The following is a 21,496-nucleotide window of genomic DNA, read 5'->3' as shown; positions in this document are numbered from 1 at the left end:
TGGGTCTCCACATTATGCATTATAAATATATCGAATTTTTGCCTGGTTCAGCCTTCACCAGGCGAGCTGAGTCTTCATTTTGAGATGGCTTTCTGAGTAGAAGACAGGTGTTGAAAAAAATATATTCAAGATCCTGCCTCTTTCTCAGAAAAAAGAAGGAAAAAAGACATTTACAGCTTCCTTCTGTGGTTCTGTTTACAGAGAGTTCCGAAAATTGTGGTTCCAATTAAGGAATTTTTTGGCAATATCCAAATACAAAACCAATCAATTTAGAAGCCGTTGTTCCATTGAAGTGATTTCCATTCCCCAAGATTCTATTCCATTTGCAAAATGTTGTTCCCGTCTGTGCCCTGGAAGATGAGGTATACATTTTTCTTCATTATTAGACCGGCATCATCTCTCCATAGGCTAGGTGACACAAACAATTTCTGAGGGCTCACAAAGCAATGAATAAGCCATAACACCGTGGCCACCCATAATGTCAGGGCTGCTTCCCAGCCTTTCTAATCTGCCTAACTACCAACATTAAAAGCACTACAATGTAATCTGTTTGAGGGTGCTCAACATGTCAAAAATCTAAAAATAAAAAATAATAACAAGTGCACATTACAAAAGATTGGGATAAAAGAAAAATAAATGGAAGAACAGACAACTTTTGGTGTCGGTGGAAGCGGAACCCACGACGTCTGCATGACACGTGCAACCAACTGAGGGACAGCAATGGCTGCAGCCTTCTGCCCTCCACTTCCTTGGGAATTAATGTACGGTTGTGGACAATCGAAACACAAACAGTGCAGCACATGGATAACCATACAGTTAGGACCACCTGCTGGGCATGCTCAGTTCAGCCAATGGGTGCCGTGAGAAAACGTATGTCCCGCTATATATGTTTGGTCAGTTTGCTGTATACTTGTGTTGCCACTGGGCCACCACCGAGCTGCAACCAGAGTGAAAGCTTAGCTTTGTGTCATGCACGACTTGCATAAAGTCGCCCTACCATCACTGGTGGACAGCGAGCCCAAAGCTGCATAGCAGGTTCGGGTGACAAAGAATGTGATCATTGGAAGATTGCTTCAAGCATGAAAACATAGAAACAAAATTTTATAGATGGGCCCACAGAGGTTATTCACACAAGATTGACATTGATACCATTTACTTTAATGACATGTTGCACTCTGACAACTCCAATTTCATTAGAAATGCATCCTCTATGCTGGAATCAGCCGTCAGAAATATACTGTTATGCGAATGAAGGATTAAGAACTGGAGACTATTTACAAAGTATATTTACAAAGGATAACTGCAGCGCTGGCCAGTTCAGCCGACAGCTCGAGAGCCAGAGACGGTTCGTCGTCTTTGTCAGGGCACCCTCGTGCATCGTCCACAAGAAACATGTCATATGCAGGAATCATTATCCCCAGCGGCAGAAGCACCATCCCGGTGCATCTAAATGTCGGTGATGACAGGAGAGTAATATGGTTTGAGACGTGTGACATACACAACAACAGCGGAATACGGGGCACATGAGGCACTGGTACTGACTGGGGCGATATCGTACGTAACTGGAGTCACGGAACGCAGCACTCGATATGGGCCTGTGTACCAAGACAGGAGTTTTTCTGACAGGCCAACGTGACAAGTCGGGAACCACAGGAGTACCAGAGATCCAGATGAAAAGTGGACGTCTCTGTGTTGACGATCGTACAAATACCGTTGCTTCTCTTGGGAGGTCAGGAGGTGAGTGCGGGCAATTTCGTGTGCTTGGGCTGCCCTGGTGATGGCGTCAAGTGTATACTCGCTGGTCTCTGCTGTGGCGGATGGAAGGGATGCATCCAGTGGCAACATGAGTTCTCGGCTGAACAACAGAAAAAACGGAGAACCGGCAGTGTCGTGATGCGAAGAATTATATACAAAAGTGACATAGGGTAGGGCAAGGTCCCAATCCGTATGGTTGGATGAGACATACTTTGCAAGTATGTCTGTTAGGGTGCGATTCAGATGCTCCATGAGACCATTAGTCTGAGGATGGTAAGACGTAGTCAGCTTGTGCTTGGTTGAGCAGGACTGCAGGATGTCGGCGATGACTTTAGATAAAAATGTCCGACCACAGTCAGTGAGCAGTTGGTGTGGAGCACCATGCTGCAGAATCACGTCACGTAAAAGATAATCGGACACCTCTATGGCACATCTTGTTGGAAGCACTCTGGTGATGGCATAGCGCGTGGTGTAACCTGTCGCCACAGCGACCCACTTGTTGCCAGACGTGGATATAGAGAGAAAGGGCCAAGTAAGTCCAAGCCAACGCGAAAGAACAGCTCCAAAGGAATGTCGAGCGGTTGAAGACACACGGCAGGGAGTGTCGATGGTGTTTTTCGGTGCTGGCATTTCTCGCACGCTGCAACATATTTCCGGACGAAGCGGGCAATGCCTGGCCAAAAGAAGCATCAGCGAACCTGGTCGTCAGTGCAGGAGATGCCAAGGTGACCTGCCGTTGGTAGATCGTGAAGTTCTTGGAGAACAGCTGACCGGAGGTGCTTAGGAATGACGAGGAGGAGGGCAGGACCATCGGGGCGTACATTGTGGCAGTATAATACACCATCCCGGGGAACAAACAGGTGGCAGCAGTGGCGGCGGAGCCGACATATTTACTTACGTTGATTGTCCTACACACAGGTTTTGCCTGCCTCGAGCCGCAACGACGTCGACTGCCACTTGGGGACTTCACGGTTGCGTCTGCGCGAGATTTATCCCGTTTTGCCACATCATACCGTGTACGGTTGGGTGGCATACGCGCTTACAGCTGACGTAGCTTTTCGAGTGGAATCTGCGCCCCCTGACCTTCAACTGGCACTGCCCCTGGCTATAAAGAACCTGCATCGTCTACCTGACCGGCACTTTGACAGCAGTGGCAGCGGAGCCGACATATTTACTTACGTTGATTGTCCTACACACAGGTTTGTGCGGAATCTTTCATGTTTCCTTTTCTTACTTACTCCGTCACTGCTGCCAAACGTGAAGTGTAAATGTCCGGCACTAGGGTGATGCCTGAACTAACCAGGTTCCTAAAAGACATTCGGCAAGAAATGCGTGACATGCGAAGCGCTATTGAAAAAGAACTCCGAAAGGAATTCAAAGATATGAAACATTCTATTGATTTCTTCAGCACCCAGTGTGACGCAATAACGGCACGGTGTGCTGCAATTGAAAAAGAAAACGCTTCCTTAAAAAAGGAAAACACTGCTTTGACAGCCAAATGTCAGGAACTTGTAGGGCAAGTGTCTGGCCTTGAGGAGAGGGTGACAACCCAGGAACAATACTCAAGAAACAGAAACGTTGAAATTAAAGGTGTGCCATTCACTGAAAATGAAAATCTTCTTGCAGTAGTAGCGAAGCTCGGCAGCCTGGTCAATGAGCCTATCTGTGACGCAGACGTCGATGTTTGTCACCGTGTGCCGCGGAAAGACGGTGACTGTCCGAATATTGTCGTTCTGTTTCGTTCGCGTTCAAAGCGTGATGGGCTCATTGAAAAGGCGCGAAAGAAGCGTATATCCGCCACTGAATTCGGTCAATCTGGTCATGTTTCTATTTTTGTAAATGAGCACCTGTGCCCAACACTAAAGAAGCTTCTTGGGCAAGTTGTTGCGCGAAAGAAAGACAAACAGTGGAAGTACGCGTGGACTCAGGATGGCAAAATTTTCGCGCGGAAAACTGACATGTCACGGGCACTACGCATATCTGCAGTTCAAGACCTTGATAAAATGGAGTAAGCACTTGCTAGTGTGCATCAGACGTCGTCCTTACTGCAGCAGTTAAACATGGCTGAAAGACTGTTCACACCAACTGACGTTGGTAAAATATTTTCTAAGAGAAGTAAGTGCACGTCCTTTTTACATTTAAACACGCAATCTGCACGCAATAAGGATGATGATCTCAACGCATTGCTGTCTTCTTTTGGTTTTTTATTCGACATTGTCATGCTGTGCGAAACATGGTATCGCAACGAAGAAGTGTTGCAAATATCAGACTATGTCTCTCATTATCTGAATCGCTGCAATAAAAAAGGCGGCGGTGTTCTGTTGCTTACAAGGACTAACTTGCATTGCGAATTGTTGAAAGACTTTACTCAAATTACTGCTGACTTTGAAATTTTGACTGTTCTTCATGGTCGCAGCATTTTTTCTGTGGTATATCGCCCACCGGGAGGGAATGTGGTTAATTTTCTTAAATACATCGACAACCTGCTATCCTGGGTTAACGATAACGACTACAGTTTAGTTTAGGGTGGTGATATTGATATTAACATGTTACACGATAGCCCACTTCGCAGAGACACATTGCGGGTACTTGAATCAAATGCTTGCATTAATACAATTACTGCTCCTACTCGTGTTCAAGGTGACTGCCAAAGTTTACTCGATGTTTTCATTACGAATTTTGACACACAAAACATTGAATCGGGTGTAATCACTGCTCACGTCAGTGACCACTTGCCTATCTTTCTACTAGTTAATTCACCTGTGTTGCCCTCGCGTCTTTCTAAAGATCAACACTTCACATTTCAGGATATTAACCCATTCACACTTGAGAAATTTTGCAACGAAATATTGCACATAAACTGGCAAGACGTGTATAACGAAAAAGACTGTGACAAAGCGTACGAGTTGTTTTTATCATTTTTTCATAGCGCTTACAGAAAGTCGTTTAAACGCAAAACAAAAAAAGCCAGAAAAGCAAGGAAACCTTGGATTACTGACAGTATGTTGAAGTTGATCAAACAAAAAGATGCTCTTTTCAAGCAATTCCTAGGCACAAGGGATGCAACAGATTTAGCAGAGTTCAAAAAATTTCAGAATAAAGTTAATGGTACTCTAAGGGCAGCAAAAGCGCAATATTTCGAGAAATTATTTAATCAAGAAACGATAATGCGAACCGATATCACCTGGAAAAAACTAAACAGTTTACTTCGTGTAAACAATCAGCCAGAGAATGCAGAAGAGTTAGAAATAAATAATCAGCTGACATCAGGCACGGCATTGGCTGACGCTTTTAACAATCACTTTGTATCACTGGTGAATAGTTCCTACGATCCTCGTTGCACAGAATATGTAAAACCAAAAGTCGTCGAAAGTGCATTCCTAAGCCCCACTAACACTCATGAAATCTACAGCACGTTTCTCAGCCTCCGAAATAGCAAAAGTTGCGATATCGATGATTTGCAGATTCGCCCAGCTAAGCATGTTCTAGACCTAATCTGTCCTGTCTTAGAGCACGTGTACAATCTTTCATTGGCGAATGGTATATTTCCTCGGCGCATGCAAATAGCGAAGGTAACAGCACTTTTCAAATCTGGCGACAGAAACAACCTCTCAAATTATAGGCCGATATCGATCCTGCCTATTTTTTCTAAATGTCTTGAGAAATTGATTAATACCAGAGTAACCTCTTTTTGTAAAAAGCACAATATAATTACAGATTACTAGTATGGGTTTAGAAAAGGTTGTTCAACAGAAATAGCTTTACTGATGCAAAAAGAGATAATTTTGCGAGGCTTTGAAGACAATTTACTTACTCTCGGTGTCTTTATTGATTTTTCGAAGGCTTTTGACACCCTTAATCACGACACTCTACTAACAAAACTTGACATTTATGGCTTTAGGGGAACTTTCCTGAACTTAATTAGAAGTTATTTGCAGTACAGGTATCAGACCGTTGTCGTAGGTAACAACTGTTCAAAAAATTTGCCTATATTCGCTGGAGTTCCTCGAGGAAGCATACTAGGACCACTATTGTTTAACCTGTATATAAATGACATGACTAACATCAATACCAACACCCAATTTGTTATCTATGCCAACGACACTAGTTTGTTCATAACTTTTAAGGATGTGAAAGAATTACTATGTGTTGCTAATGATACACTAGCCCAAATAAACAAGTGGAGCTTATTCAACTCATTAACTATCAATACTACCAAAACAAAAGGCGTGCTTTTCCAGCCAAAAAACAAGAGGCACAGTATTGACGGACATCTAAAAATAGGCACTTCTTTCATAGACATAGTACCATCGGTTAAAAGCTTAGGTGTCATATTCCAAGAGAATATGCTGTGGAATGACCATGTCAACATTATTGCTAACAAACCTGCACAAGTTGTTGGAATACTAATAAGATTACGCTTCCTTTTACCATTAAGAGTGAAGCTCCAACTTTATAATTCTCTTTTCTTATCTCATGTTAACTATTGTCACCTCATATGGGGCAACACGACTAGCAGTAACATCAACGTTCTATATTTATTGCAAAAGAAAGCCATCCATGCAATTTCAAACTCTTCATTTGATGCGCATACTGATCCTCTTTATTGTCAATTAGATATAGCGCCGATAAAATCGGTTTACAATACAATTTTGCTGAAACGCTTTTTTACAGAAAGAAAACGTAGCACTCATTTTCCTGTGCGCTTGTCAAGGCTAGCACTAAATACAAGCAGTTTCAGTACACGTCACAGAGAAACTTGGCATATTCCGCACTCAAGAACTAACTACGGGAATCAAATGCTGCGCCATGAACTACCATCTCTACTTAACTCTTTTAAATAATTACCCTACTTATTATCATTTCAATTGGGTGGCCAAACTTGCCACTCATATTGGCATTCACGTGAATGCTTAGTGTTTTTCTTTGTGTTTTGTTCTGATGTATACGTGTTCTAAGCTGTAATTGCGCACTGACCTATTTAGTTTTGTATTTGTGTGAATGTTACCCGTAAATGAAAAGGGATTCATAATGTCTGCATTTTGTTGTTTTCCTGTTCGTGTTTTTCGTAACTTGTATGACAATACTATTTCTGCATTCATGTCAATTTTTTCGCCGCAGTGCGAAGTAACTTTGTATAAATAGTCCCATTTATCCACATATTGTTTATATTTTTTATTGTTCATCTTGTACTTGTGCACGCATTGCTACGTGATGCCAAAGAAACCAATAAGGGACACAGACCTAGTCAAGCCGATTTTATGGCTTTTTGTCTGTGCCCCTGCTATCTGTACGTTGTATAGATACAAAATAAAGTTCAAATAAAGTTCAAAGTTCAAGGGACGAATCAGAAGGCAAAGATTCCAAACCATCAATGATGGCACGTAAGGTGGCATGACGACGTTGCTCATCGGCGACATGTAGTAGCTGAGAAACGGAGAAATCGCAAGCGTCGGCATCGAGGTCAGGGTTGGCGGGCGGTTCATCCACTGGATAGCGTGATAAACAGTATCCGTCTCGATGTAATTGGCCCGACTTGTACATTATTGCATAGGAATATTCTTGCAACCACAGAGCCCAGTGACCAAGCTGGCCGGTACGATCCTTGAGTGAAGAAAGCCAGTGGAGCGCGTGGTGGTCCGTGATTACAGAGAAGTGTGTGCCATACAATTACGGCCGGAATTTGGAAACCGCACAGACGAGAGCCAGGCATTCACGATCTGTAATCAAATAGTTGCGCTCCGCTGCTGTGAGGAGGCGGCTAGCGTACATGATAACACGATCTTGACCCTGTTGGCGCTGGGCTAAGATGGCTTCAATACCGTGACCACGGGAATAGGTACGCACCTCTGTAGGAGAGGACGGGTCACAGTGGGCCAGTATAGGTGGCGTGGTGAGAATGTTGGTGAGGTGGGCAAATGCGGCAGTTTGAGCAGGGCCCCACGTAAACGGCACGTCCTTCTTCAGAAGATCAGTAAGTGGTCGGGCAATCACTGCGAAGTCTTTAACAAAGCGTCAGAAGTAGGAGCAGTGTCCTACAAAACTTCGGACGTCTTTGACAGACTGAGGTACAGGAAACGAAGTAAAAGCACAAATTTTCTCCGGGTCTGGTTGAATACCGGAAGCATCAACGAGGTGGCCCAGCACTGTAATCTGCCGATGACCGAAGTGACACTTCGATGAATTTAGCTGGAGCCAAGACTCGCGGAAGACTTGAACAGCTGATAAGCGCTCAAGGTGCGTCTCAAATGTAGGCAAAAATACAAGAACGTCGTCTAGGTAGCAGAGGCATGTTGACTATTTTAACCCTTGAAGCAAAGTCCATCATACTTTGGAACCTTGCTGGGGCGTTGCATAGACCGAATGGCATAATTTTGAATTGGTATAGACCATTAGGGGTGACGAACATGGTCTTCTCTTGGTCTTTTTCATCCACAGAAATTTGCCAATAATAGGACCGAAGGTCTATTGATGAAAAGTAGTCGGCACCGTGGAGACAACCGAGGGCGTCGTCAATGCGAGGCAAGGGGTAGATGTCTTTCTTGGTAATGCGGTAAGGAACGTGGCGGTTGGCAATACTTATACGGGAAGTACACATTCCAGTGACTTCAACAGTGCTGCCATCGGCCACGCGTACATCTCTTGTAGTAGTAGGAGTGAGAACCTTCCTCAGTTGACGACGGAGGTTACAACTCATTATGGACACCTGGGTGCCAGTATTTATTAACGCCGTCAAAGGGACACCGTTGACGTGAACATCAAGTAAGTTCTGGTTTGTTGGGAGCGTCAATGGAAGATTTCGACAAGCTGAAGATAATGCAGCACCACCCCCAGGAGCTGCATGGTCAAGTTTTTTGTCCGGGAGGGTCCATAATTGCATGGCGACGAATAGCGCCGTGGCTGGGGTGACGGGGACAAAAAGCGCTGAGGTGACGGCGAGCGAGCAGGACGACTGTCATCGACGGATACGTCAGAGATAGGAGGCATACGGCGAGGTGAGCAACGGTGCGCGTTGACATATGCGCGAGCAGACGGGGAAAAGGAGCTCGAATATGGCCACGCCCAGGAGGTGCGGCAGTGGCGACCGACGTGGCCAATGCGGAGGCAACGGAAGCAAATGGGCTTGTCGTCCGGAGTTCTCCACTTGGTAGGATTGCGGTATCTGGGTGGGGACGTAGCTGTCAGCACTGGTCGGGCGTATTTATTGCGCAGGAGGAAGCTGTCTCAATTAGTGTATTGTGAGTAATTGCACCGATAGTCGCAACAGAGAGCACATATAAAAAGCAGGAGTTCTGCAAAATATATGAGGGCAGGACAAATGAAAGTAAGCAAATGCGAATATATGACAAACGGAGAAGTAGTCTCCATGAGCATTCAGGCATTTGTCTCACTGACTAATGAGTCGTGCGATTCCCATCTCATAAAACTCCTTGGGTCGCTGCTTCAAAAAGTCTGTAACTGACTCTTTCAAGTCATGGTCCGACACGAATCTGGTTCCCTTGAGCTGTTTTTTCAGTTGCCCCAAAATGTGGAAGTCGCAAGGCTTTCACATTTTCACATTCCACATCAGATCACAATGTGCAATGAACTAAAAAATCCTTGGGAACTGAGGGCCTCGGTTCTCATGCTTTTGCTGCTCTCACCAGGTCCTCCCCAAGCATCAAAACCAGTTGCCAATATAGCTTGAAGCCGCAGACCTTGTTGTGTAACTTCATCTCGTGGCATGGGCAGCAGGTGCCAAGAAGCCTTGGACAGGCCAGCCTGCAATGATCACATGACCTGTGAAATTGCTACACATGTGACATGCTATCACTGTTCTATAAACATTTGCAGCCTAAATATCACATAAGAGATGTATATTACCACGTTCATGAAAACAATTTCTAGGACCACAGCATGACAATAATGAAACCAAGACAACAGCAACAAAGCCAATACCAATGACGCAAGACAATGGCATCGCAACAATGATGACAACAGCAGCATGGCAATAATGTAAAAACAACACATCAATGATAAAAATTGGCATACCTTATCTCCACATCTCTCTAAGCTTGCATAATGGTTTAAAGTGTGTTACACTATGGCATTAAACAACTGTGTTATGCTCGAACTCTGTAACTGGTGCTAGGCTACTTGGTTGCTGGGCTTGTGTTGTGTTACCAATGCAAAATCAAATGAGACGCAAAGGGAAGGCCAGCGTTTTTGATGCCTTCTCTTCATGTCCAGTTTGTTTCTTTGCAGGTCACGTATCATACTAAACTCAGCTCCCTAGCACATAGCTGCTTTGCACAGTCAAAACAATGCCCTAAATGAAGACTTTGCTTCCAACAGTCTGTAGAATTCACCTTTCTCTTAAATGCAGCATAATTCCTTCAAATCAAATCAGCAGATGCCTAACGAGAGAATTCCTGCATTTTACATGTACCTCAAAAAGGAAATTGTAGTTGGCTAATGCCTCATTACCCTATCTTACACACTCCGGTACTGGTAAGATCTTTCAAAAGCCATGCCTATTCAAGTAACCCCTATTTTTAAATACTGCTTACAAACACACCTAAAAAAAACTTTATCATGCAGACACCCACCGTATGTGACAAGGCTGATCCCAGCCATGAGATTTTCAAGGCCTGCTGGCTCTTGGGGTAATGCAGGCCATCAGCTAGCCACTGGATAACCTCCAATCGCAGCTCTTGCCACCATGGTTCCCTGCACACTTCACCCTGCATTTGATGCACATGTGCTGCTTAGCTCTAACCTTGCATGCTCACTGGAAAGTATTAATTGATAATAAACCTTCACCCTTGAAAATATGCAACACAGGTGGGTGTGAAAGCCACATACTGAATGTTGCACAAGCAGGAATGGTGAAACATGGCATGCGCCTTGTTTTGCCCCAACAATGATAGAGAGCACCACTGCAGTAAAATCCCTTCTTTTTTTTTTTGCTTGCCAGGCATCACTGCAGATGATGTGTACTTCAGATGTATTTCTGGATGAAACAGTCAAGTAATGCTGTAATGCCCCCAAATATGGTATTAAACTGCATGTACCCCGAAATGCTACCTCTGTGCAAAATTTAAGTGTGAACAAGGCAATTTAGTCATAAGGGTCATTAATAGCTGGCATGCCTATTTCTGGAATGTTTGGAACATTACACCATTAGCGGATACAATGTTCTGCCCAGTAATCTGCATATTATCATAAAATGGGGGCAAGATCCAATAATAATAAAAAAAAGATAGCAATAGTCTAAATTAGCTGTACTAACCTTCATGCTTGCACTTTTACCACACCATGCTCTAAGTCAAAAGGGGAACAGACCAAGTATTTTACTGTTATAAATTCAGTCTACAACCTTACTTCGTGGGCATTTAAAAGTTCCAATAGTACTATGATCAAACAAGGAATATGTGCACCCCAGTTGTCTTAAAACTTCTGTTGATCCCACTGTCTTGTATGCACATTTGGTGCAAGGTTGCTGGCTTTCCTATCTCGGCTGTGCAGATTTGAGCATGCTACGCCGACTCAGCCGTAGCCATGGTGAGAAAAACAATGTCTGCCCCCATTTCCAGTTTGAATAAAAAGAAGAGCAGCATGCAAAAATTTGATTTTCTGGTTTGGCAGGCATACCTAGTGTTGGTATTTATTAAAGACATTGTCTACAAAGCAGAGAAAGAGTTTCACCATGAAGAAAGGTGTTTGCACAGACTTTCAAGCAGGGCATCGAACATACTGCAAACATGATCCGAAATTTAGGGCAGAACAGGATGCAAACATGAATCAATATTCTTGTAACTTGCCTGAACCAGAACCAAACATGAATAAAACATTAACGGCTACCGGTTCAAAACAAAGCAGTTCCAAGTATCTTTGGCAGCACACGCAGTAAATAAATCCTTCAGGCTAAGCAATGCAGCTTTTCTCCACGGTTAACCTACCCCCTTGTAGCCGATTTATCAGGCACAACATTTTGTAAGCACCAGTCGGGACAGATTCGGCGTATATGCCGAAATGTGTGGGTACCAAGGCTGAGATGCTTGTGGTTCCAAACTCGTACCGTCCTAGCTGGTCTCCATAGCAGAAATATCTTTCAAGGGCCTTCAAAGGACCGCCAATTGCACTGCAACTGTGCAACAGTGGAAGGCATGGCAGCAAACTCCATGAATTTCGATAAGTAGTCTAAAGCAACTAGGATGTACCGGTTGCCAGCTGCAGTGGCAACCGGTACAGGCAGTGGGCCAATATGATCGATACCAATGGTGTCGAAACGGTCCCTGGCACTGTAAATGGCATGAGGAGACCAGCCTGGCACCCTGTTAATGGTCAGTGCTGCTGGCACAACTCTAAGCTCATCACGTATGAGCGAACACTTTTTTCCATGCTTGGTCACCAGAAGCGTTCTTGAACCTTCCTCAGCGTGGCTCTTCGGCCAGCGTGTCCTTCTTCCAGTGTATCATGGGTAGCATATAATATCTGGGAGCTCAAAGGGGCAGGAAGGACCAGGAAATGGTGTTCATCTCCCTGATTCTTTTGCCAGTAGCGATGCTATAGAGTGCCCTCCCGCATCACAAACTTGGGCGCTTCCGGTGACAGAAACCATAGAGGAGGCTTGGGCACCATCCCCAAGGTACTTGCGTAGAAGGATGAGAATGCGGGAGTATCTCTGAGCGTTGAAGAATGGTCCTGTCGACTGTGCCATTGTAATGAAACAGACACTCGGCTGTCCACCAGAATTCCTGTTTACTTCTCCCTTCTTCCTTCTCCACTACTCCTCTTCACCTTCCCCATAAAGCACTAAATTATTTCCTTGTAGGCATACGTTTTTAACTGCATATAACTCATGGATGACCACTAGCATACTAAACTGTCCACAAAAGAAAGATAACTATTGTAAAAAAATAGAGACAGCCATTCAACATTAATTTACATAACCGCTACAAGACCTAATCTGACATTTTAGAGAGGCTTCTCAATGACACCAAAAAGATTTATTATGAGAACAAGATTAAAAGTGCTGGCAATAACCTGAAACAGCAGTGGAGTGCAATCAACTCCCTCCTCGGCAGGACTACGTCTAATGCCCTCATACCCAAGATTCAGTCAGGAGATCACACCTACGATAACCCTTCTGACATTGCAAATGCCTTCAACAATTATTTTCCGCACAGAAAGTCGACTCATTTGAATCTGTCAATTCCTTCTGTCCCCGTCAGCCTTAAAATTTCTTTCTTTATCTTGTTTCACCCAAAGAAGTATGCACTGTCATCCATCACATGAAAGACAAGTGCAGGAGAGGATGGCTTTCACTCCGTTCACATGAAAATAATAGCCCATTTAATCTGTGACATGTTTTCATACATCATCAACCTAAAAATTAAAATTGGCATTTTTCCAGCTGCATTAAAAAAGGCCAAGCTAATTCCTGTTTTTAAGAAAGGCGACAAATGCCTCACCTTAAACTACTGTCCTATTGCCATACTTTCTTCAGCAAAGTTATTGAAAAATTATGGTTACTCGTTTGACTAACTATATGACAAAATTTAACATTTTTTTTCTCCAAGTCAATTTGGTTTTCCACCAGGCTATTCTACTGAGCTAGCATTAATATTTATTATCTTGAACAAACAACATTAAAACTGCAATAGATGCTGGTAGTTGTGTTGCTGCGATATTCATCAACCTTTCAAAGGCATTCGATTCCATTGTTCACAGCACATTGTTTCAGAAGCTAGCATCTATTAGAATAACCAGCCCAGCTTTAACTTTACTCCACAATTGCTTACATGATAGAGAAAAATTGGTATACATATCTGGTACTTACTCATTACCTATAATAACTATTATTGGTGTGCTGCCAGGGCTCTATTCCTCGTCCTCTTTCATTCTTAATCTATATCAATGACCTTATTCAAATGAGCATATAATCTATGCTGGCGACACTACCATACTAACTGCAAGTAAATGTATAGCCTTACTGTTATCCAAAATTAGCAGATGTCGCCAAAGTATTGAATTGGTACTGGAGTAAGGGAATAAGTGTTAACACTAAGAAGTCTAATTTTATTATCTTTTTTTCATACAATCGGTACATTTCTGGCACTCCATCTATTCGTATTGGTAATGACATAACATTTTTCTTATGACAACACTACCTTACTGGGGTAAAATTGCGCATCTAAAATTTACTATGCATATAAACTCACATTTGACCTTGCGTTTGGCGCATGATAGCCTAAGTTGCTTATGCGCCATTAAACCCCAACACAACACGCATATAAACTCACTAATGAAGAAATTGGCATGCGGCATTAGTATTTTATTAAATGCTAGGTCATACTTTGATATTAAAACCCTGCTATCATTTTAATTACACATTTGTTCACAGTCATTTTAATTACTGCTTATCTACCATTGCGCAACACTTATCCCACACATTTGTCCACACTGTAACGCATTCACAATCGGGCTATACGAATCATGACATTTATCAATCCAACAGCTGATACTTCCTTGTTGCTTTGTGATCACAACACGCTACCACTGGACAAGTTAAACAAATACTCCCATGACATTTTATTTTATAAATTTGTCACTGGAAAACTCCCAATAGTCCTGATTAACCCAGATCAGTTCCCCTATGTCGCTTCTATAAGATTAAATTCACTGAATAACTTATGTTGCTTAAACCAAGAACTAATTATGGAAAATTCACTGCTAATTTTGTCTTAACTTCACTATATAGAGCACTTTACCCACTAACCTTAAAGAATATAATGCCATTAAATGTTCATGAAAATTCGAGCTTCCTGTGCTCTTGTAATACGTATAAACTTGACTCAATATACATTTTTATGTATATCTTTTCCTTTTTTTTATACCTCTGTTTTATTGTTTATTAGTATTTAGGCTCATATTTTATTCACGCATACATCAATCTGCCATTTGCTCTAATAACAATTCTTATTTTCCTGCTTGTAAGTATCAACAGGAGGTCTTGCCTTTACAGACTATGAGACCTCCTTCGGTATATACAGTTAAACCTCAATCTAATGAACTCAATATAACAAAAGTGTGTTTATACACGATTTCAATATAATGAAATTTCACTCCTGCCTCGAAGAAGTAATGAGACAGTAAATGGACACTTCTGCGGACGCAGATGGTCAAATGGTTGAATCGCAAGCAGCTGCTTGAGAGCGCACCTCTCAAATAATGCACTGTGCACGACAAAAAGCGACTGCTGAAGTGGATTTATTCATGGTCTCCTTACCATGAATACTTAATCTGGATGTTAGAAGCCATCCAAAACCAAGCTGGTCGATTCACTTCCCGCAATTGCAACTACCAGCCAAGCATTACTCAAATAAAACTCGACCTTTCCCTTAAATCACCAAGTAATCGATGTGACGTAGCACTTACGTCCTTGCTCCATAGATATGGTCACCAAATGAAGCCATCAAACTTGCCACTGGAACACGTCTTACACGTCATGACGACTTTATAATGGTTTATGCCTCACTCGCATTTCTGGGAACACTAATGCACTTGACTTCTCAGCTCTACCACGAGCTATTCGGTTATGGAATTTGCTTCCTAACAGCACTGTCACGCAAATGAGCAATGATAAATTCAGGCAACTACTGAACCCACACTTTTCATCATAGCAAGTATATTCATCTGCATGTATGTCATGTCATATAATATGTGTCATATATGTGCCATGTCTCTCTCTCTATCCTTTCTTTTTTTTTTCAATGTGCCATTCTGTAAGCCAGGTTGAATTGTCTCTTTCTCTGAGCATTCTTATTCTTTCCCATTTTTTTTTTTTCAATTGGTTGTTTCAATTTTGTGTATGTGCTCGCGCTATGTGCGTTATTTTGCATGAGTGATACGCCGCTTTTTATGTTACTGTGAACTGTACTTTTCATTCCTTTCCTGACAACTCTTTGTATTTCTTCAGCATTTTTATTTGTAACGCTGTTTTGCAAGCATGTTATCATTAAACATTTTTAGCTCTCAAATGTTTAGTTCTCATGTATTGGTTTTCTATTGTCATTTGTTCAATGATGCCCTCCTTACTCAATGCGCCCCTTGGGGCCTGTAAGCTACTTTGAAATAAATAAATAAATAAATAAATAATAAAATAAATAAATAATCTGCCACGTGTGTAAAGAGCAGGCATGTTGAGATGATGTGGCATCATGTGCGCTGTCTTCTCACGCATTTAGTACTGGAGGTTGCATATTCTCGAGTTTCGGAGGTGTGTTGAAGTGAGAGGCAGATGAGAGGCATTCACTTCCTTCCTGCTGCTCATGCTTTTCATAATAGTGTCGTCCCACTGTTAACGACATAATCAATCGCAGGTATGGAGTGAACGTGAAAGCGTGGCTGGCTTTGCTTCACACCGCTGATTTGAAGACATTACCAATACGCCACGAAACTATCTTTCGTTGCCGAGTCTCAAATTCAACAAAATAATTTCTTTTCTCATTCAAATTTGCTTTTTCCGATTGCCTGGCGATTCAGAAAAAACACATTGCGGCCCCTTCCATGCAAGGAAAAGCCATCGATGACCACACTTATTTGCACAAAAGGTTGACTTTGAATACAACGATGCAAATTGCTGATTTCACTAACTCGGTTATATCAAGGTTTAACTGTATTTCATACCTAAATTTACTTATATTATAAGCCTGTTGTTATTGTTAATAGGTTTGTGAAAGCTCCAATATTTCTTCATGGAGGCTTCAACTATCCTGCTATCTCATCAAGCAGCGACTACCCTTCCATGGCTTCTGGTTCTTCACAGTCATTAAGGTCTATTGATGTCTCTTATACATTTAACCTTTCACAATTTCTTAATTAAAGACTTTAGCCCACTCACATGACTGCATCATCGACTAACACTTGTGGAGATGCGCGACTGTCACACGTCCCCTAATATGCTGCTTTCCCTGCATGTCTCGTGTCTCCTGTGATCTGGGTTCTCCGCATAGCTTAGTCCTGACACAGCCTAGTTGCAGAGCATTACGAGAGAACTTAGGACAGGTAGTGACCGCAGATCCGGATCATGAGACTGAAATAATCAGAAGAATAACAATGGGCTGGTGTGTGTTTGGCAGGCATTCTCAGATCATGAACAGAAGGTTGCCATTATCCCTCAAGAGAAAAGTGTACCTGTCTTACAGCTGTGTCTTACCAGTACTCACGTGCGGGACAGAAACCTGAAGGCTTACGAAAAAGGTTCTACTTAGATTGAGGACAACACAGTGAGCTATGGAAAGAAGAATGATAGGTGTAATGTTAAGGGATAAGAAAAGAGCAGATTGGGTGAGGGAACAAACGCGAGTTAATGACATCTTAGTTGAAATCAAGAAAAAGAAATGGGCATGGGCAGGACATGTAATGAGGAGGGAAGATAACCCATGGTCATTAAGGGTTACGGACTGGATTCCAAGGGAAGGGAAGCGTAGCAGGGGATGGCAGAAAGTTAAGTGGGTGGATGAGATTAAGAAGTTTGCAGGGACAACATGGTCACAATTAGTACATGACCGGGGTAGTTGGAGAAGTATGGGAGAGGCCTTTGCCTTGCAGTGGGTGTAACCAGGCTGATGATGATGATGATGACGAGAGATGGTGCGAGTGTTGTGCTGCTAGCGCCACCTAATGCCAGGGTTAGCTGGGCACGACAGGGAGTAGGCTCTTAATAGGCTCTTCCACTTTGGCTCGGGATAGGCAAGCGGCGCAGATGTTCCGCGCACGCGCCAACCCCTGCTTTTACGAGACCATCTCACAAGGCCTACACCAGAATGGACGAACCCGATCGTTCGAACGCGCCACCGTTCATGAGACCGTACGCGCGAACGACCAGGTGTTAAGTGTCTAGCATGACGTGAACATATTCGCTCGTTATCCGGTCACGGTGAGTCAGACTTCCTACATTTGTTGCGCGCCCATCAGCATGGTCTATCGATAATTCGGCTGGTTATATATTGGTGTATAAAAGGCGCAATAAATGCCCTCATGATTGTCTGCCCTGCTGTGTTGTTGTTCCGTTGTCCCAAGAGCTCGGGTGAAACCCCCACACACTATGGATCTTGAATCCCGAGTTAAAATTAAATTAAATTATTGGGTTTTACGTGCCAAAACCACTTTCTGATTATGAGGTACGCCGTAGTGGAGGACTCCGGAAAGTTCGACCCCCTGGGGTTCTTTAACGTGCACCTAAATCTAAGTACACGGGTGTTTTGGCATTTCGCCCCCATCGAAATGCGGCCGCCGTGGCCGGGATTCGATCCCGCGATCTCGTGCTCAGCAGCCCAACACCATAGCCACTGAGCAACCACAGCGGGTAATCCTGAATTAACCTCATCACTAACAGTATCACTGGGACTAAGTGACATTCTCTTTATTCACTTCACTATGTCCTCTAAGCACTCTAAGCTTGTTTGTGACACCAAGGCAGACTTCAAGCAATCAACAATGACCTTGGAAAGCTTTATAGGTTCAGTGTTTCTGTAAACTGGTCTCTCCTTAAAACTAAAGTAACTGCATTTGTCAATAAATATATTCCTGTTCTCTACCTACCTTGCTTGGTTTGATATATCTTTATCTTTCATCAATTCAAGATATCCCATTCTACGAGCAGATGGGCCGCACATTTCTCAGTGGAACCTGAATGAAGATGAGCTCTGCATAATGTGAAGCAAAATTTATTTGACAATACCTTTCCTTACTTATTATCTTCTAATGCTCATAAGTTCAGAACGTTGAGTACACATGATCGAAAAGATGTCCACTTAAAAAGAAATGACAGTTCTATTACTGATGCTGCTATCACTGACTTCCAGATGCGTTTTCATGCGGTATATATTAAATTTCTGGGGCTTTCATTGAAAAAAAGAAAGGACTGCACAAATCCTAGGTGGCTCTAAATGCTGTTACTGATTATTTCTGGACATCCTACACAACTTTTCCATTGACACATTATTATTATTAGGCGAGCTAATTAAAAGCTTGATGCTCAATTAAAGGTTGTAAGTTAATTAAATAATTATTTTCATAAAATGAAAAAAAATACTCATGACTAGCATGGACAGCTCCCATTAACATACAGCGACTGCCGTTCATGTAAAGCCATCCATTATTTTTTTAATTACTGGCAACATTTAGTTCGGACAGCCAGTATGTGTTCAATTGAAAATACTACATAAAGCCAGCCAGGCAACTAAAGTTACAGTTGGACAAATGAAGCTATAGCTGCATAACATTAAATTTCCATGTATAAAACCCCGTAAAACATCACCCTATTTCCCACGTGCTAGTGAAGTGACCTCATAACTATATGATATCAAAGCTTGTACTCAGGCTAGTTACTAGTCTGTGCATGCCTTGTCACGTGACATCAAAATGGGAGGTTGAGGATCAAAAGTTCTGCACTGAACTGGTTAGATGTTGTGAACCAGTTTGTGAAACGTTAGTAATTTTATTTCCCCGAACCAAAACAAAATAGGACAGATGTCAAAGCTGCACGACCCTGAACCAGTATACTTTTCAGTTCGACACCCTGCTTTCAAGAAAGCAAAGAACTATGAAGAAGGAGCATGCACGTGACACAATTCTGCCTGTTACCACATGGCAGAAATGAGCTGAAAATAGATGTATAGAAACACCCTTATCTGTGGTGAATGTAGGCTTTGACTGCAACATACAGCTAGTTCTACTCGCTTGCAGCTCTTCATTACTTTTTAAATTATGTGAGCAGCCGGTAAGGACATTGTGCGTGGGCAAGCTGACACCGTTTCACTGCAGCATTATTAGAAGATGGTAGTAGTAAGCTAGTTATACACATATGCAGCTGACTTGACCACAAAAATAGATTGCACATTTGCCACTGCATGTCAGCAAGCATGACATCACTGGTCAATGCATAGAGATCTGAAATGTCTTCGGAGATTGGCATTTCCTTAGCATTGCAAAACAAGATGGTAAATGAAAGATTTAAAGTCTGTGCCACCAGTGCTCTGTAGAATGCCCCACAGGCACCTACCTGCATAGTTAGCATCAACTGGACCAAGGGTAGCTCGTAGCACGAAGAGAACTGTGAGCAGCACAATTTCAGCAACTGTGAGAAAAAAAGCTGCATCATCAACTGAACAACACAGCAGTACCAGAGTTACATCCTAGAGCTGTGCCAGCAAGACACTCAACATAACTTACTTTGTGGTGGAATCGAATCATCTAGCACATGTAACTCTGTTTCTCATGACCAAAAAAAAAAAATTGATACCACCATGAAAAAAATTATAAATCACCTGAGACTAACCCAAGGTTTTTGAATGCACGTTGGCAGTTCTAACAATTAAAGAGACGCTGAAAAGCTATGCTAGATCAGCTTAATCAGTGAAGAAAGACTGGTATTAGAAGTAAAAATGAGGGGCAATGTTTCCATTTTTAAATTTGACGTCCAGGTCACAGTGCATTAGTGTGAAATCAACAATTTCAAGGTAGCCTCTGATATTTGGGCTTTTTTTTTTTTACAAAAAGAAAGTTTTAAAACATATTAGGTCGAGTCTTTCATTCCTTTAAAATGCAATGAAATGCCTTGCTTAGCAATTAACTGACTCATAAAAATAATCCACAAAAGGGGAGACATTTAAGAATTGAAAAATTATAGGCCCATTAGGTTACTTCCAGTGTTACATAAAATATTCACCAAGATAATTTGCAATATAATAAGGGCAACTTAAGCCAACCCGGGGAACAGGCTGGCTTCAGGAAGGGTTACTCTACAATGGATCACATCCATGTCTTTAATCAGGTAATCAAGAAATCTGCAGAGTACAATCAGCCTCTCTATATGGTTTTCATAGATTACGAAAAGGCGTTTGATTCGGTAGAGATACCAGCAGTCATAGAAGCATTACGTAATCAAGGAGTACAGACCGCCTACGTAAATGTCTTGGAAAATATCTACAGATTCCACAGCTACCTTAATTCTCCACAATAAAAGTAGGAACATACCTGCAAAGAAAGGGGTCAGACAAGGAGACACAATCTCTCCAATACTATTCACTGCGTGCTTGGAATTAAGAAGTATTCAAGTTACTGAATTGGGAAGGCTTATGAGTAAGGATCGACAGCAAACATCTCGGCAACCTTCGGTTTGCCGATGACATTGTTCTATTCAGCAATACTGCAGATGAGTTACAACAAATGATCGAGGACCTTAACAGAGAGAATGCAAGAGTGGGGTTGAAGATTAATATGCAGAAGAGAAAGATAATGATGAATAGCCGTGAAAGGGAACAAGAGTTCAGGATTGCCAGTCAGCCTCTAGAGTCTGAAGGAGTACATTTACCTAGGTCAATTAATCACAGGGAACCCTGCTCATGAGAAGGAAATTCATAGATGAATAAAAATGGGTTGAATTGCATATGGCACACATTGCCAGCCCCTGACTGGAAGCTTACCATTATCATTGAAAAGGAAGGTGTACAATTGGTGCATTTTACCAGTGCTGACATATGGGGCAGAGACTTGGAGACTGACAAAGTAGCTTGAGAACAAGTTAAGGACCGCACAAACAGTGATGGAACGAAGAATGCTAGGTATAACGTTAAGAGACAGAAAGAGAGCAGTTTAGATCAGAGAGCAAATGGGTATAGCTGATATTCTAATTGACATTAAGAGAAAAAAAATGGAGCTGGGCAGGTCATGTAATGTGCAGGTTCTAACC

The 21,496-nt window shown here is 42.4% G+C and overlaps 1 protein-coding gene across 6 annotated transcripts in view; it reads right to left on the bottom strand.

The window, feature by feature from the left end:
* The window catches only part of LOC142566349 (AP-5 complex subunit beta-1-like), a 217,896-nt gene that overhangs the window by 115,092 nt on the left and 81,308 nt on the right, over positions 1-21,496 (bottom strand). For 5 of the 6 annotated variants that reach the window (XM_075677273.1, XM_075677268.1, XM_075677269.1 and 2 more), the window contains 3 exons: positions 19,808-19,882; positions 10,344-10,478; positions 9,399-9,516 (listed from right to left, as the gene is read on the bottom strand). In XM_075677273.1, the coding sequence (XP_075533388.1) occupies positions 9,399-9,516; positions 10,344-10,478; positions 19,808-19,882 (328 nt within the window). The remainder of the gene's footprint in view (positions 1-9,398; positions 9,517-10,343; positions 10,479-19,807; positions 19,883-21,496) is intronic. The other variant, XM_075677272.1, reaches the window with a different exon arrangement.

Source organism: Dermacentor variabilis, unplaced genomic scaffold (genome assembly GCF_050947875.1).
Source record: "Dermacentor variabilis isolate Ectoservices unplaced genomic scaffold, ASM5094787v1 scaffold_12, whole genome shotgun sequence".
NCBI classification, from domain to species: Eukaryota; Metazoa; Arthropoda; class Arachnida; order Ixodida; family Ixodidae; genus Dermacentor; species Dermacentor variabilis.
The sequence above is the reverse complement of the archived record's forward strand: the minus strand, read 5'-3'. Positions and strand labels throughout refer to the sequence as shown.